At 38.0% G+C, this 19,597-nt stretch overlaps 1 protein-coding gene across 1 annotated transcript; it reads right to left on the reverse strand.

Annotated features, from left to right (window-relative positions):
- Nucleotides 1-7,329: 7,329 nt before the first annotated feature.
- Nucleotides 7,330-10,737, reverse strand: LOC142239875 (uncharacterized). The gene has a single exon (XM_075311623.1). The coding sequence runs from the start codon at nucleotides 10,735-10,737 to the stop codon at nucleotides 7,330-7,332; it is 3,408 nt and encodes a 1,135-aa protein (XP_075167738.1).
- Nucleotides 10,738-19,597: the final 8,860 nt, after the last annotated feature.

The following is a 19,597-nucleotide window of genomic DNA, read 5'->3' on the forward strand; positions in this document are numbered from 1 at the left end:
AAAAATACACACAGAAAACAGATAGGATGAAAATCGATTATTGTAACGAAAATTCTACATTTACAATCAAATCACAGTTGTGTCATTCATTTTACTTTATTTACAATTGTTATTTCATTCCTTCTACCATTTGTTGTTTGTAATACAAAACAACTACTTGTCTAAACTAAATGCCTCTCTTTTGAAAAATTTTGATCGAATTCGATAGGCACAACCAACCTTAAAAAACCTTTGTAACTGTCATTTAGTAGTCAGCACTTTCGTTTGGTACTCACAGCCGAATTCCTTTGAATATATTTGTGAAATGTCAATAAAATTATTACCATCAACGTGTGTTTTTTTTAATATCAAATAACTACAACTGAAAACGAAATATTTCTTATTCGTTTCGAATTTTATCTGCCTCATCCGTAGGCTGCCTATAAAATATTGTCGTGAACAATTCGCGCCGTGCGAAACTGGCCTTGGTACACTATATTGGCTGTGAAACTAAAATAATGCACAGCAATATTGGCTATATTGCAAACAAATAGCTTCAGGGTACTCAATGCTGCGGTGCGCATCCTCAATATGGAATAATTTCATTGTGTTTAACACGGCGGCTCTGAAACAATCCATCTCTACATCTACCTTATATATGAAACCCCAAGAAAGTGACCATCGGGGATAGGTTCGTATGTCGTTTTTAAAACTCCACACTAATTTCTTTACTTAATTTATTATGTGTTTTAGACGGGCTATAGACAGTTCGGACACCATCTATAAATACTAATATGCAAAGAGGGGAGCCACCGTGGTGCACTGGTTAGCATGCCCGCCTTGCATACACAAGGTCGTGGGTTCGATTTCTGCAACGACCGAACACCAAAAAGTTTTTCAGCGGTGGATTATCCCACCTCAGTAATGCTGGTGACATTTCTGAGGGTTTCAAAGCTTCTCTAATTGGTTTCACTGCAATGTGGAACGCCGTTCGGACTCGGCTATAAAAAGGAGGTCCCTTGTCATTGAGTTTAACATGGAATCGGGCAGCACTCAGTGATAAGAGAGAAGTTCACCACTGTGGTATCACAATGGACTGAATAGTCTAAGTGAGCCTGATACATCGGGCTGCCACATAACCTCACCTCACCTCAATATGCAAAGAGTACCAAAGATTTAGCTCCATTATCTGTCGAGATGTCTGTTTATACTTTATGTTTTTACTTGGAACATAGCATTTAAGTTATCGTTAAAAAGTTTCTAAAGAACTCTGATAGCACATGAACAAAAAGTCGAAAAAATCGAAAAAGTTCAAATTCGCCTCCTACACTGGGAGGAAGTACTTTCCTGCTAGGACATGCGTATGTAAATGTAATCCATAGCGATGCCTTTTTAAATTTAAATTTATATATTTTTTTGGTTTTAGTTCAAATGCCGCTAACAATACCTACACAAAATATTTAACTTGACTAAAGTATGACCACTCTTCCTTTTAGATCATCAACGTCATTTAACCCCATCATCGACCAAAAAAGCTTAAATATTTGTTGAAAATAGTTCTAGTCATATATAGCAGCATTTTATGTTTGTGTTCAAAGCTGCACCCGCAAAAAAAAATCGCTTCTCTAACATATGTTCCAAACATATTTTGCAGGATGCACATATATTATTGGATACTGCCGAAACATTAATATGTTTGTTTTATGTGAACATATTATATGTTTGAAAGCATTTTGAGCCCAAAAATATTATATGCTTGGAAGAATTTTCCCCAAAGAAGATTGTGCTCATTCGCTCACATAATTTTCACTTCCACGAAATTTTTTAGTTCTTGGCACCTTTTTCTGTAATACAAATAATGTAGAAGAAATTATTCAATTTTATCAATTTTTTAAATTTTACATTTCGCCTGGACGGTGAATCGAACCGAGGACCATACAGTTTGTAAGCCAACACACTGTCCACTGGTCTACGTAGCTGTTACGGTCATCAATACACAATTACCGTTACAAGTTATATTTATGTAGCAGAGTCTGCGGCGCCCACGAGACTATTGAAACAAAACATTATTTAACACAAACATACATGTGTTTGCTTGTCCGCCTTGCATGCAAAGGGTCGTGGGTTCAATCCCTGCTCCGACCGAACACCATTTTTTTAAATTTACACATTTATATTTATACTATATTCAATTTTTATAAGTATTATAAAAAGCGTTATAGTAATGCCTTTTACTTTTTTTAATACTTCATTTTAAAGAAAAATAAACTTTTTCACTTGTTTTAGCTGCAAAACTCGAACTTAATGCTCGCTTTTATTTTTGAAGGTGTCTGTCAAGTCCTCTTGGACTACTTATTAATAAAGGGAAAGTAAACGTTGTTTTTATATATTTTACTATTTAATTTTTCACTGTTTCCTCCTTTTTTCATTTTACTGTCCCAACTCTAAAAAGAGCATAGTGCCCTTTCGTTATTTTTATGAAGATCCCTTTGTAATTTTTGTATATTTTCCACCGTTTTTTTATTCCTTTGCCTGAATATTTTGACTTACTCCTCGTACGTTCCGATTTCTTTTACCGAACCAAGAAAAAAATTGTGCCCATAATGTCAAAATGATAAACAAAACATATGTCCACACATACATAAAATGCTGCTCTCAAGGCGAAAACACATGCTGTTTTTTTTTTTATCAAATGTCTATTCTCTTTACTCTTTACTCCGAATACTCGTTGTAATATTCAAATTAAATAATATTTAGACTTAAGCATATCAAAGTTTTGGCCTTATCATAAAACATACAAGCGGTTTCACAGAAATTTCTCTCTTTTGATTCTCTCGCTGTGTTATGTTGATATCTTTCGTCAACCCTCCCGGTCTCCATCTCTATTTCTTTCTCTATACTCTTTCTCTCTGTCGCTCTTTGAATAAAATATCACAACAATATATATATATATATATATATATATATATATATATATATATATATATATATATATATATATATATATATATATATATATATATATATATATATATATATATATATATATATATATATATATATATATATATATATATATATATATATATATATATATATATATATATATATATATATATATATATATATATATATATATATATATATATATATATATATATATATATATATATATATATATATATATATATATATATATATATATATATATATATATATATATATATATATATATATATATATATATATATATATATATATATAATGTATAATTCGTAGGGTAGTTCAAGTACAAACAAGAACTGTATAAATTCCTAAAGTTGTTCAAGTACAAACAAGAACTGTTAGATGTTGGACATAGGGTACTTGAACCGTATGTCGATGATAATGATGCAAAATGCCAATTTGATCTAGCATGATGTTTATTTTCATTCAAGTTATTTATACTAAATAACTGATGATTAGTCAGAATACTAAGTTAACATGTTGGATATGTAGCCTATGCTATGTCAGTGACTTAAATAATATTTATGCTGACTTAGTATATTAGTTTAATGAACTAGTGCAGCAGAAGTCGACAACCTGACCAATTATTGTCGGTGAAATTTGATTCTTTATTTAAATAGGTCGGCTGTTGACTTCTGCTGCTTACAATGCAAATGATATTTAAACATATATGCTCTATAATATAGCAGCGTAAATGCTATTTACTATGTAATTAATTTTAATTATATTTATGTTATATCCTATAGCAGTGTAATGCAACTGTGTTCTTGAACATTCTCCCCCACGTTGAACGCTGCAGGTTCAACTAGCCGGAGACATTTAAATTTCGGGTGACTGGGTAGCATTCGTGTCCGGAACGCTTTGACGTGGTTGGGGAGTGGGCGTGGGTGGTTGGATTGATTCACCGCCTCTTTTCAGAAATATCCATCCAAGGTAGAACATCAACAGCATTGAAGATATGATAAGAGCTGTGTAACTTATTGCCATATGGTGATGTCTGTCGGAGTGGTAGGTGGTGCGAAAAGTTGAAATGTCAGCTTCCTGAAGTTTGTTCTGGAGATCTGTTAGCTGCTCGGTATGGTTTATTAATAGCTGATCAGTCGAGTTGAGAATTGCAGTGGACCTTTTCTCATGCGTTGTTAAGTTGAATTTCGGAAAGCGAGAGTAAGATGCTTGAATAAAACTTGATGCATTATAATGGCCTCGTAGAGTGACTTCAGAGGTTTTGAGGGTGCAAATTGGTTCAAGGTTGATGATCCCGGAACCTTGGAGCGTGTATTGTAGAGTTTTTGTTCCGCAAACAGTACTGACGTCAATTTCATATGTGGTAGCATAAATCCATTGGTTCTTATTATGTAGTTGTTGCCAGATGATAGGCTCCTTGTAAATGTTGAGTTTGCATCTGGTTGTTGGTTTATGCCTGAACATATCTACTTCGCACGAAGCCGCCATAGATCCCTTCGAGAATATCGCGTGATTATTATCGCAGATAAAAGTATCACCGCTTGGTTGAATACAGTTGCGAATGTCATCACTGGAGAGTGGCATGTATTCATCTCGATGGAGATTGATCGCCAAGTACTCTGTTTGGAGGTGTATCGCAACAAGGGTGCCGTTCTCGTTTGCAGGCACCGCAAATATCTTCAACAACTCAAACGTTTGCTGGTCAACTAGAGGGAGTCGTATCTCGAACATAACCTTGTCTTTAGTGACTGCTGCCTTTGTTCGCATGATTTTGTAGAATTGAATGAGGTCAATGTGATCGAAAGGTAGAACTCGTGATACCGGTAGATGAGCCTTGATTACGTTAATTTCTCTTTGCAGCTGATCCGGCGTTAGTAAGGATGGGCTAATCCTCCCATGATGGGAGTCTGTAAGAACATCAACGATTTCCGCTTCAACTTGGCGTAGTCTTGTTGCTGCTAGAGTTAGTTCGTTGGCAAGAAGAGCTATTGTGTGAGCTATCTTTAGCTGAGCTTTTTCTTCTACCACTTGGTTATGTATCATTGATATGGTGGTTTGGACTTCATTTATTCTAGTTTTTAAAGATAACTCATCTTCCTTTATTATATTTAAGGTCGAGTCGACAATTGAGGTTTGATTGTGTAACAGCGATGTGAGATGGCTTCTGTCCATCTCTGCTCTTTGTATCGTATTGTCCATTTCGGTGGCATAGTCAGCGTCTAGAATTCCAAACAGAGATCTTGCGACATTACCGATAATATTTAGAGCACCTCTACGCAATCTTCTTGGCATGATGATATCTCTTTCCTGGATTAATTCTGCTCTAGTTTGCTTGAGATGAGATGCGAAGTTGTTGCACATTGCTTCGTGAGGAGACATTTTGCATAGTTCGGAGAACATCTTTATACCGTCAGCGAAGTTGTCAATTTCTGATTTAAAGGGTATAAGATTGTAGTAGACCATGAGCTTCCATTCTGCTGTGGCTATCCGTGCCGTACCAATACCTTCAAAATATAATCCGGGTTTTGTTTCAAATGGTTGTGGTCGCATGGGATTACATAATACAACCGGTAGTATCAGAAGAGCCAGTAGTGTTGTGCACAATAAATTAAAGTTATTGGGCCTCGATCGTTTTGTTGTGGCTGGTTCCTGTTCATCTGGTGGCCTTATTCTTTTGTGATCCTCCTTTTCCTTGATATCATCATTGAATTATGGCGCTAAGCGATGGATTGGCCGTTTAATTATACCTGATGAAGTTTTTACATCGACTACACGCACGTTTCCATCTTGTCCTTTGTAGGTTTTGATGATGCGTCCAAGTGGCCACTGCATGACCTGTACGTTGTCCTCCTTGATGATGACAAGTTGGTCGGGTTTGATATTTGCTGATGTCGTCCTCCATTTGTGTCTCTGTTGCAGTTGTGACAAATACTCACTGGACCACCTATTCCAAAAACTGTGTCTTATTTCTGACACGAGTTTCCATCTTTTAGATAGTGGTGTTGGTGGCTGGTTTGTTCTGGCGTCAATTTGTGCGGTCAGGGGTTCCCCTATAAGGAAATGACCTGGCGTCAGTGCGGTTAGATCGTTGGGGTTTGAAGATATGGGAGTTAGCGGTCTTGAGTTTAAAATTGCTTCAATTTCTATGACTACCGTTTCCAGTTCTTCATAAGTAAGGGAGGCGGTGGACACCGAACGCAGAAGAAGATGCTTGGCTGATTTCACCGCTGCTTCCCAAAGGCCTCCGAAATGGGGGGCTCTGGGAGGGATGAATTTAAATTCGATCATTTCTTTGGAACATGCCCTTCCAATAGTCTCTTGTGATTCCTTCCCGAATATTGAGGTCTCCAGTTCCTTCAGTTGATTTCTAGCCCCAACAAAATTTGTGCCGTTGTCTGAATATATCGTTTGGCATCGCCCGCGTCGCGAGATGAATCTTTTTAGGGCTCCAATAAAGGCGTCTGTAGTTAGATCAGTCACAACTTCCATGTGGATTGCCTTTGTGGCAAAACAGCAAAAGACTGCGATATACACCTTATGTGGACGCTTTCCCCTAAGCTTGTAGTGTACCCAAAATGGACCGCAATAATCTACTCCAGTGTTTAAGAAGGGTCGACATGGCGTTATTCTGTCTTCTGGTAAATCACCCATTATCTGTTGATACATTTTTGGTTTGGCCTTTGTACAACGAATGCAATTGTGAACTGTGTTCCTTGCCATTGTTTTGCCCTTTATAATCCAGAATCCCCTTTCTCTTGTTGTATTTAGCAACGTTTGTGGACCGCAGTGATGGTTTTCATTGTGCAGCATCACGAGGATTAGTTTGACGATGGGGTCATTATAAGGCAATATTATTTGATGTTTCATTTCGTATGAGAGATTTGACGCATCTAGTCTTCCGCCAACTCGAAGAATATCTGATTTGTCAAGGAAGGGGGATAGACTGATAATTGGGCTGGATCTGCTGAGTTCTTTGGTTGTCTTTAACTTGTTAATGTCGTCTTTGAAGTCAGCTGATTGTATGGTTTTGACTATTAGATGCAACGCTGAAGTTAACTCTATTGGGCTCAGTACTTTGGTTGCTGGTCGATCGGCTGACGATGTCCTGCTGTTTTTGATAAATCGTTGGATATAAGCCACAACTCTTTGAAGATAATCGAACGAATTGCGGTGGTTGATTTTGTAAATGATTCGTTCTAATCCCATTTGCGTGGCTGTAGTGACAATAACAGGCTTTCGTTTGAATTCTAATTCACTTGTTGGATGCAGTTCCTTCGCGAACTCCTTAGGCCAACTGTCTTCATTTCCATGTAAAAAAAAGGGGTCCATAGAACCACATGTTGCACTCCGGTAATTGTTCTGGTTTTAAACCTCTGGAGATTAAGTCTGCGGGATTATTTTTGGAGTCGACGTGTCTCCATTGACTGTTGATGGTGAGTTCTTGTATTTTGCTAATTCGGTTAGCCACAAAGGTTTTGAGTGATGATCATAATTTATCCAATGCAAGACAATTTCGGAATCAGACCAGAAGAAGAGCTGTTTGTCTTCGTATCTTAGTTCATTTTTTGTTTTGTTGGCCAGTTCTGCTCCTAGAAGTGCTGCGCAAAGTTCTAGCCTTGGCAGCGATACCCTTTGGAGAGGCGCCACTCTGGATTTGGCGCACAATAGTCGGACGATTATCCTTTTATTTGGGAGTTTAGATCGAATGTAAATTGCGGCTCCATAAGCCCTTTCTGATGCGTCCACAAAGACATGCATTTGAATGTGCTTCGCAGTTTGGCCGTCGAAAACGTGGCGTGGGATGTGGGTATTGTCTAACATATTTAGTGCATTACGAAAGGCGTGCCATTTTGTTTTTCGATCTTCAGGGAGTTCATCATCCCAAGATATTTGATCCTCCCAAAGTTGTTGAATGAATATCTTGGCTGCCACTACGACTGGGCCTGCTATACCTAACGGGTCGTAGATTCGTGCTACATCTGATATGACAGATCGCTTTGTTATCACTGAGACTGGCTGAAGATTTGCCCTAAGGCAGAATTGATCCGATGCTGGGCTCCATATCAGTCCCAATGCCTTGATTGATGCGTTTTCAAAATCAAGGTTGACTTCTTGATCATCTTGCGGTATGTCTTGGAGGAGTTGGCGATGGTTTGCACACCACTTCCGTAACTTGAAGCCGGCTTCCTTGAGTAAGGCGGTGAGTTGAGATTGCATTTCCTTGGCTGCTACTAAACTATCTGAACCGCTCATCCCGTCATCGACGTAAAAGTCCTGCTTCAGGATCGTTGCGCCAAGTGGATATTTTTCCATCCGGGTAGTCGCTAGCTTTTGTAGATACCTTGTCGCCAGATAAGGAGCTGATGATGTTCCATAAGTGACAGTGTTTAGTTGAAAATGTCGTACTGGCTTCCCTGGATTGTCCCTCCATAAAATGAGTTGAAGGTTCCTGTCTCGCTCGTCCACGAGAATCTGACGATACATTTTTTCAATATCGGTGGTGAAGACAAATCTGGGTAGTCGGAAACGTAGAAGCATTCCAAATATGTCCCCTTGCACTGTTGGACCAGTCAGTAAAATGTCGTTTAGTGACCGATTTGTTGACGTTTTTGCTGAAGCATCAAATACGACTCGAAGTTTAGTTGTGCTGCTCTCCGGACGCAAAACACAGTGATGCGGAATGTAGTACCGAGGGCCTGGCAGGTTTTTGGGGTCGATTTGAGTCATGTGGCCAAGATCTTCGTATGACTGCATGAAGTCCTTGTATTGTTTTTCAAGATTGTTATCGCGTTTGAATCGTCGTTCCAAGGCAAGGAATCTGGAATATGCGGATGTTTCTGATTCACCAAGTGTTGTGGCATCCTCAGACAGGGGTAGACGCACAACAAATCTTCCATTGATATCTCTGGTTGTTGTTTGAATGAAGTGCGTTTCACACGCCTGTTCTGCAACTGTGAGATTGCTTTCTGCAGGGACTTCCTCGATTTTCCAGAATTTTTCCAGTAGTTCGTTTGTTGCTATATCGTCTTCACTGAAAACTGCACATGTTGCTTCGGTTGTGCTGTCGTCTGCCAATCGTCCACTGGCGATCCACCCAAGGTTTGTGTTCTTCACGACGGGTAAATTGTCTGCTAAGTGTAGTGTTCCTGATAGCAGAAGATGACAGTAAAACTCTGCGCCAAGCAACACATCAATTTTTGCCGAATTTTGGAACGATGGGTCTGCCAGCATTACATTTTCGGGAATAGACCAGGATGAAATGTCGAACGATGCACTAGGTTGATGTGGTATTATGTTTGGGAGAACATAAGCCTCCAGCCTGGATGAAAACTTACTTGTGAGTGACTCGAACTTAACGTTTACCCGCTGTGTAGCTTGTCTGGATCTTCCACTAATTCCTTGAATACTTAGTGTTGCCCGTTCTGGTTGAATGGATAGGGTTTGAATTAGTCTTTCGGAGACTATGTTGATTTGGGATCCTGAGTCCAACAATGCTCGGAATTTTCCGGATCGTCCATTGTTGGCTGTTATTCTTATTAATGCTGTTGCGAGTAGAACCCTTGCCGGGCGAACGTTCGCTGATGCCACTGAGGTTGAGTGTAATGCTTCACTTCTAGATTGTGAGGGTTTGTTGCTGGGAAATTGTTGTTTTTCAAGATGCAGCAGCGAATTGTGTTTACATGAACACTTAGTGCATGTCTTGGATGTGCATTCCTTGGAACGATGATCGGGTTTAAGACAGTTTACGCAAAACCCTTTCTTTTGTACCCACTTAAGGCGATCCGCAATGTTCATTGCTAAGAATTGTTTGCAGTAATATATTGGATGGCCCTCCGAACACAGGGGACATCCACTTGATTTGTACGTTGTTGTTGTTGCTACTTGCTTTGCTTTGTCCTTTCCACCAACAGCTTCAAGTGCTTGGAAGCGGTTTCGTAAAACCTTCAGGAAATTGTTTAACGTCTGTAGCTCTGTTGGGTTTTCTAGCGATTGTTCGTACATGATGTGTGTCTGGCGATCCAATTTTTTGACCAATACATGTAAAAGTACCGGGTCCCAGTTGTCGATGTCGATCCCAATGTTCGTCAGCGCGGACAGACTTTCGTTGAGGACGTCGTGGAACTCTTTCAGAGATTTGGACTCGGCCGTTAAGTTTCCCCAGCTAAACAATTTTTGCAGTATTGTGGACACTAGGACTCGCTTGTTGTTGTACCTGTCCTTCAACGTGTTCCATGCCGTTGTGTAGTTTCCTTCAGTGAGATCCAGGTGACGTATTAATCGTTCTGCTTCCCCGCTCAAATTGGCCTTGAGATACCACATCTTTTGGATTGCCGGAATATCTTGCTCATGTATCATTTTCGAGAATATGTCCGAAAATGGTTGCCACGATAGGCAATCTCCATTAAACCTTGGTATGGATATCTTTGGTAGCTGTAGGTTGCAACTACCCTTTGCTTGCTGCATTGATTCCGAAGTTATGTTTTCGCTTGATTGTGTTTTCGAAAGAGACGCTATTTGAATTGCAACGTTCTCTTCTAAGGCTTCATAGTCTTCGCTGTCATAACCCTCAGCCGCCGGGTTGGCACACATTTCCCAAATGTCCAAATGAATAGTCTCGATCTTCTGCCATAATCTGTCTATAGCAGATAGAGATTGGACTGGTGATTGAATTAGACGTTTCAAGGACGATTTAAGTGCTGCTTGACGTCTTATCAGTCCATGAATGTTGCAAAATGCCAATGATGCAAAATGCCAATTTGATCTAGCATGATGTTTATTTTCATTCATAGCAGTGTAATGCAACTGTGTTCTTGAACAATATATATATATATATATATATATATATATATATATATATATATATATATATATATATATATATATATATATATATATATATATATATATATATATATATATATATATATATATATATATATATATATATATATATATATATATATATATATATATATATATATATATATATATATATATATATATATATATATATATATATATATACAGTGGGTAACGGATATAAGAAAGTCAGAAAATCCCGCAATTTTTTTTCTTATATGCGTTTTTTTCTTATAGACAATTATTGCATATAAGAAAAATGTTTCTTATAAGCATATATATGTATATAAGAAAAAAGTTTCTTATAAGCATACACATTTTTATAAGAAATTTCTTTCTTATAGGAATATATTTCACAAAAATCTCTTTAAGAAAAATGTAACAAAATTTCGGTTTATAGTTTTATTATATTTTTATTAAAAAAAGGTAAAAATTAAAATTTAAGAACTCTAATCTGAACAATTAGAATAAAATAAACAAAATCTAAGAAAATTCAGTAATGTATGTACCTTTTATAGGTGCTTAGTTTTACAGTATTGTGTGATACCACTAATGGTATAGCTTCGATTTAAAAGAATCTTAAAATAAAAAAGTAACAAATAACTTCAATATAATAAAATAAACAAAACAAAAATAAAACTAATTCAGTCTGTATGTACTTTTTAAGGGTATTTGGTTTCATAGTATTTTCTAGTTCACTAATTGCTTAAGTTCGATTTGAAATAATCTTTTATTTTTCTTTGAATTAATGTCCTATCTCTTTCGTCATATAAAATTTTTTCGATGTTACAGATGTCGTCATTACACTCCATATATTGTTTTAGAACAAAGAGGGCTTGTAGAGCTTCTCCTCTGCTTGGTTTACTTGTTTCCGATATCTCAACTTTTTCTTCTTCGAGTATTTCTTCTTCCTCTTCTTGTATTTCTTTAATTATTTCATTATCGCATAGCATACCAAAGCAGTCAGTGTTTTCCAAATCTGCAATTTCTTCGAAGAAAGATCTGTATTCTTCGTCTAGCGGATTTTCAGTAGTTTCGATATCGTCTGTTTCGTTGTTCTTAAATATACCAGCCTTTTTGAAACAATTTTTTATAGTCTGTGGTGTTACAAGCCACCATGAGCGTTTTGCGATATATAACGCTCTTAGAATTGTTATGCTTTTTAAAAAATTGTGCATACAATCACCTTCAATTGCTAGTATTTGTTCTCGAATCAGGCATTTGCGATAATGAGCTTTGAATGACTGGATGATACCTTAAACCATAAATCAAAACAGTTTTTAAAATGTGAATAAATATTGTACGCTCCCAATACAAACCTTGATCTAGAGGTTGAATTAAACTAGTGGTACATGGTGGCAGAAATACAATTTCAATGTTTTCTGGTATAAAATCAAGTTTATGACATGAAGCATTATCGATTAAAAGCAAAATTTTTCTCTTTTTCTTTTGTAATTTTACGTCTATTTCTTTAATTACTTCTGACCATATAGCACAGGTCATCCAAGCCTTTTTGTTATATTTGTAAGGAATAGGAATGCTTTTGCCACGAAAACATCTTGGTTGTTTGTACTTTCCGATGGAATATACGTATTTGTCGGAACCAGTTGCATTACATATAAAAAGAAGTGTTATTCTGTCTTTCGGTGTCTTGAGTCCGTTGGTGTGCTCACCACTGTAACCAAAAGATCCATTAGGCAGTGCCTTATAAAAAAGACCAGTCTCATCTGCATTGTAAATGTCATCCAATTCATATTTGTCCAACAATCGAGGCAATACATTTATTTTGAAAACATCAGCAGATTCTGTGTCGGCTGAAGCTGCCTCTCCGTGACGTTTTCGAAAGACTATATTTTCATTTTTCTTCCACCGTTGAAGCCATCCAATATTAGCGTTAAAGTCTGGAATGTCTAGTTGTACAGCAAATTGTTGGGCCTTTTCGAGGAGGATAGGTCCAGTCACTTGAGCGCCCTTGTGATTCATTTGTTCAAACCACTTTGACATTGCTTTATTTAGAGACTCATATTTTGGTTTTCTTTCTCTCTTTTTGTTTAAATTTTTCAATACGGAATAGTTTTTTTCGATTTCTTTTGATTTTTTTATTATTTTTGACAATGTTGAGATCGCAATGTTATATTCTTTTGCAACTTCACTTCTTTTTTTCCGCGTTGTATTTCTTGCAATAGTTTAATTTTTGTTTTCAATGGTAATGTGTTCCTTTGCTTAATTGCGTCCATCTTTCATACGTACAATAAACACCGAACACAAACCAAAAATAAATAGAAATGCATGTCTAGTGTTGCCGTTGAAAAAGAATATTTAGTGTTGCCGACACATAAAAAAAGTTTCTTATAGGAATTTCTTTTTAATGGGATTTTGGTCTTGGGTGATTGCCAGATTGTTCTTTTATCAGTTTTTTTCTTATACACGTTTTTCTTATATGAAACATTTCTCAAACCAAAACACAGCAAAAAGACACGGTGTTTTTGCTACACTTTCTTATATGCGTTTTTTCTTATATGAGATGTGCTTATATCCGTTACCCACTGTATATATATATACAGTATGTCAAGAAAGTGTTTAGACAATAGGATAAAACTTATGTTTTGTTCCAAAATTAAATATAATTTAATTTTAAAAAATATTTTATTATGTATTTTGCAAAGTATACATATTTTATTTTTCTCAAAACGAATTAACAACTCGCTTTTTACTTCAATTATTTCTGGAATTTTAAATATTTGGCAATGTCAAAAGACTTTCTTGACATACTGTATATATATATATATATATATATATATATATATATATATATATATATATATATATATATATATATATATATATATATATATATATATATATATATATATATATATATATATATATATATATATATATATATATATATATATATACATATATGTTTTCTCGAAATTTGTTCATTTATATATGTTTACATTCACACATATTATTTTTATGAAACATTCATACTCCAAACATAATATATTCTAAAGTGGTTAAAGGTTAAAGTGGCAGCCCGATTAAGATTCAGGCTCACTTAGACTATTCAGTCCATTGTGATACCACACTAACTGAAAGTACCTATTACATATGGGCACTTCTAGTTTTAACCGTTGAACCTTCTCGATTATTTTCTTCTGTTGAACCAACCAGATTGTTCCAAAAACATTAGCAGACTGCTTAAGTTAACGTTTTCCAGGTCCGCCAGTAATCTGAAGCTAAATGCCCCTAAAATTTGCTTACGCCTTACACAAAATGCAGGACACTCACACAAGAGGTGTTTTATTGATTCCTTTTCCTCCGCATCATGACAGCTCATACAATAGTCATTATACTTCGCACCAATAGTTTTTGCAAAATCGCCTATCAGGCAGCGACCCGTTATAGCAGATATCAGGAGTGATATCTGGCGTCTCGAGAACACTAGCATATGTAGTGTGCGGTTTAAGTTTAAATGGGGCCATATTTGCTTGGTGTCGTTACAACCCTTACAATTTTCCCATCGAATATTGGCCATCACAACAGCCTTCTCACGCAGTAAGAGCTTGCAGGTAGCCAGAGGCATACCAACAGATTCTAGTTCCCCTGGAATATGTAAGGTAGTTCCTAGCCTTGCTAGCTCATCTGCTTCGCAGTTCCCCGGTATGTTCCTATGACCAGGCACCCATATTAGGTGAATATTGTGCTGCTCAGCCATCTCATTGAGAGATTTGCGGCAGACGATGGCCGTTTTCGAGTTGAGGAACACAGAGTCCAAGGATTTTATTGCAGGTTGACTGTCTGAGTATATATTAAAGCCAATATTGCTTGGAGCATTACTTCTCAGCCAATTCACCACCTCTCTTATTGCCAATATTTCAGCCTGAAAATACTACAGTGATCAGGTAATCTTTTCGCTATTCGAAGTTCCAGATCTTTAGAATATACTCCGAAACCCACTTGGCCATCCAATTTGGAGCCATCAGTGTAGAAATCTATATATCGTTTATTCCCCGGGGTCCGTGTACACCACGCCTCACTGTTGGGAATTAGAGTCTCAAACTTTTTGTCGAAAAGTGGACTCGCCAAAGTGTAATCCACTCCGTTGGGCACATCTGGCATTATTTTGAGGACCGAACTTTGACCATAACTTTTTTCCGACCACAGCGATAGCTCGCGCAACCGCACAGCCGTTGTTACAGCTGACTGTTTGGCCAAAATGTCTAAAGGTAATAGATGCAGTATAACATTAAGGGAGTTTGTTTGCGATCTTTGCAGTACATGACTAGTTCTGTCTTTGCAGGATTTACACCAAGACCTTTATCTTTCGCCCATTTCTCAGTCATCCGGAGGGCTCTCTGTATAATATCTCTAACTGTTGATGGGAATTTTCCCCTGACTGCTAGCGCCACATCATCTGCGTATGCCACCACTTGTATCCTTTCTTTTTCTAGGGAAACCAGAAGGTCGTTTATAGCAACATTCCAAAGAAGAGGTGATAGAACTCCTCCTTGAGGAGTGCCTCTGTTCACATACCTTTGTATGTTTGCTTGTCCTAGTGTGGCTGAAATGCGTCTCTTCCTTAGAAGCTCGTCTAACAGCCTAAGTATACCTGGATCAACATTCAGAGTTATCAGTCTATTTAATATCGAGCTCGGATGGACGTTATTGAACGCCCCTTCGATGTCTAGAAATGCCACGATTGTGTATTCTTTGAAAGATAGTGAGCTTTCAATAAAGCTGACTAGTTCATGTAGTGCGGTCTCAGTAGACCTGCTCTTCGAGTATGCATGTTGTCGTTTCGAGAGCAAACTTGAATCGACGTTAGTTCTAAGATAAATATCTATCATCCTCTCCAGAGTCTTAAGTAGGAATGATGATAAGCTGATTGGTCGGAAATCCTTCGCATTCGAGTGAGAGGCGTTTCCCGCTTTAGGTATGAAAACGACTTTTGATTCTCTCCACTTTCTTGGAATATGTGCTAAGTTGATACATCCTATATATATCGCCGACACCCAGGGGATAATTCTGTCAGCCACCGCTTGTAACTCCGCCGGAGTAATTACGTCAGGTCCGGGGGATCTGAATGATCCAAAGCTATTTAACGCCCATTTTATTCTAGATTCTGATACAATTTCATCGATAGGTAACGACCGCTGAGCCACTGTGCACCGCCAGTGCATGGTTCAACCGTCTGATTTCCAGGAAAATGTGTGTCCAATAGTACCTCCAGCGTCTCCTCACTGGACGTTGTCCAATTGCCCTCCGATGTTTTAATGAAACCTGGAGCGGAGCTCGTGGATGCTAGCACCTTCCGTAGTCTGGAAGCCTCGGACGTATTCTCAATGCTGCTGCAGTAATCATTCCAAGAGTTATGCTGAGCCTTTCTCAGTTCTCGCTTGTATCCTCTCAGATTCTACTTGTAAGCGTCCCAATCCACAGGAGCTCTGGTGGACTTTGCTTTGTTAAAGAGCTTCCTGCACGATTTTCTCATATTACCTAACTCCGTAGACCACCATGGTGGTCCATTTTTCCCCCTTGGCTTCCCTTTAGGGCATGCAGCTTTCAGTGAAATGTTGAAGGCCTTAGTAATCGTCTCCACTGCGTGTTCGATAACTTGCACAGTGCTTATATTTGTCTCTGGTATTTCCGGTATCATCATATTGAACGATTCCCTATACTTATTTAACATTTGGCGGAAATAGGGTCTTGGTGGTATGAACATCAAATTTGAAACTGATGTAGCGATGATCTGAGAAGCTGTGTTCACTTAAAACCTGCCACTCAGATATCATTTCATTCAGTTCTTGTGAGGCTAAGGTGATGTCCAAAACCACTTGCCTGTTTTTAGTGACACAGGTTGGGGCATATCCCTTGTTGCAAACTACCAGATTAGTAAGCAAAATAAACTCTATTAGCGACTCTCCCCTTGCATTAGTATCACTACTTCCCCATATACTATGATGCGCATTCGCAACCGCATCCCATGAGTTTCGTCTTTGTTTTCAGTGACTCCTCAACTAAGGTCTTAACGGCACATGGAGGCATCTCCCTGTCATGTCCCATATAGACCGAAGATACCCAATATTTGCATTTGGCCATTTCTAAATTGGCAACGACAGTATCTGCATTGCACATTGAAGGAAGCAGAAACAAGTTAAGCTCGTTTTTAGCAATTATACAGGCTCGAATTACATCATTACCAGTATACTGTAATAAAGGGTGATTCTTTTGAGGTTAGGATTTTCATGCATTAGTATTTGACAGATCACGTGGGATTTCAGACATGGTGTCAAAGAGAAAGATGCTCAGTATGCTTTGACATTTCATCATGAATAGACTTACGATCTGCCACAACGTCGAATTTTCAGTGAATGGGCCCTAGAAAAGTTGGCAGAAAATCCGCTTTTTTATCGACAAATTTTGTTCAGCGATGAGGCTCATTTCTGGTTGAATGGCTACGTAAATAAGCAAAATTGCCGCATTTGGAGTGAAGAGCAACCAGAAGCCGTTCAAGAACTGCCCATGCATCCCGAAAAATGCACTGTTTGGTGTGGTTTGTACGCTGGTGGAATCATTGGACCGTATTTTTTCAAAGATGCTGTTGGACGCAACGTTACGGTGAATGGCGATCGCTATCGTTCGATGCTAACAAACTTTTTGTTGCCAAAAATGGAAGAACTGAACTTGGTTGACATGTGGTTTCAACAAGATGGCGCTACATGCCACACAGCTCGCGATTCTATGGCCATTTTGAGGGAAAACTTCGGAGAACAATTCATCTCAAGAAATGGACCGGTAAGTTGGCCACCAAGATCATGCGATTTGACGCCTTTAGACTATTTTTTGTGGGGCTACGTCAAGTCTAAAGTCTACAGAAATAAGCCAGCAACTATTCCAGCTTTGGAAGACAACATTTCCGAAGAAATTCGGGCTATTCCGGCCGAAATGCTCGAAAAAGTTGCCCAAAATTGGACTTTCCGAATGGACCACCTAAGACGCAGCCGCGGTCAACATTTAAATGAAATTATCTTCAAAAAGTAAATGTCATGGACCAATCTAACGTTTCAAATAAAGAACCGATGAGATTTTGCAAATTTTATGCGTTTTTTTTTTTTTAAAGTTATCAAGCTCTTAACAAATCACCCTTTAGTTTGAACCCCGGAGTACTTAATTCACATATTTTGTTTCTATAAACATATGGTTCTTGAATAAGAACTAAGGCTATGTCCCCTTTCATCAGGAGAACTTTTAAGGCAGCACATGCAGCCTTACAATGATGAAGATTTATCTGGAGGATCCGTAGGACCATCGAGATTTTCGTCTTCAGAGATATCAGTGACTCTCGCAATAACCATAGGTTCAACTTTGGTGAGTTCTGAGGCAGTAGAAGTCTCCTCACGCATACGGTATCTATCCATGTCTTCAACTTTGGTATCTCCCTCGACTTCGCAAGAGGATCCGCTTACTTCTGATTCAGACAGAGGCTTGTCCATTTCTGAATCCTTTAGCTGATCGTTTTTATACACCTTCATTTGGATATAATGAAAGCCATAACATACACGGCCCTGAGACTTTGCTAGATGTGGCAAAGACTGAGTGTTCAATATAAACACAGCATACCGTCTTGGTCCATCCACTTCATCCAAACGGCTAATCTTCCAATCAGCTGTTGGAAGATCTGGATTGCATTGTTTCAGTCTATTTAAAATAGATTCAGGGTCAGGAGGGTTTGCAGGAATCCACACATATGCTCTAGGTCTAGCCGGTATGTCTTTCTTCTCGACTAACTCTAGAGCAGCTCCTTCCCAAACTTCACCAATTAGTATCAGAGCAGCTTTAAAACATTCTATAGACCTCTGGTCCTCAAATGCGACTAGCTTAAATCGTCCTTAATACCAACCAGCCTCTTGGTGTCGAGGATCTGGGCCGGGAAACTTTTCCAGCACCTATGAGTAGACGCCAGACAAAGCATTCTCAATTTCCCCCCATTTTTGCTTTGGAACCATACCGTCCAATGCTCCTTAATTTATGATAGCCATCACTAGGCTGTCTTTAGCAACTGAGGCAAACGATCGTTGATCTCTTTTGGAGGATGGCAGCTCATCCGGTGATCGTTCCCTTTTTCCAGCCTCAAGAATTCCTTGAGCCCATTTTAAGGAATCGCTTTGTTTAGCCGACAACGTGCTTGGATCGACTGATCCTAATTTCTTTAGGATAAACAAAGCATTTCTGCGTTCCTTGAATCTCTTTCGTGAGGGATTACCTCCTTTTGATGCCGCTACCTTGGAAAAGGTTCGACTTGTCAAATTGTCGCCACCAGTCGACCCGTCTACAGGTCGACTAATTGGGCCTAACTCTTGGTCATTGCCCAAATTTATAACTCCAGTCGATACCCGTCCCTGCATGGTGGCCTAATATCCCACCACACTTGAAATTCGTAGTAGGTACTTATTACGATGATTTTATCCGCTATTAAAAACACGTCCGTTCCGTTCGACGGTTGAATATTCTAACATATTAACATGTGTGTCCCAAACATTTAGTGTTAGATTAGGAACACTACATGTTTGCATTTAAATATATTGTGTTTAAAAATTGTGCGCGAAACACATTTTGTTTATATCGGAACATATGTAAAACATATTTTTCTAACAGAGTGGGTATCATAGACTATTAAAAACTATAGAAATGGCGATCGACATGTTATTTATTATTGAATAAGCGTAATTGAATAAAACAATATTAATTAAGGATCATTTGTTCATGTTAAGAAGTTGAATAC

The sequence above is a fragment of the Haematobia irritans genome, chromosome 5, assembly GCF_050003625.1.
Source record: "Haematobia irritans isolate KBUSLIRL chromosome 5, ASM5000362v1, whole genome shotgun sequence".
NCBI lineage: Eukaryota > Metazoa > Arthropoda > Insecta > Diptera > Muscidae > Haematobia > Haematobia irritans.

What these genes read in the sequence shown, in the direction of transcription:
- LOC142239875 (XM_075311623.1), bottom strand. Translation starts at nt 10,737, where the DNA reads ATGAATGAAAATAAACATCATGCTAGATCAAATTGGCATTTTGCATCA.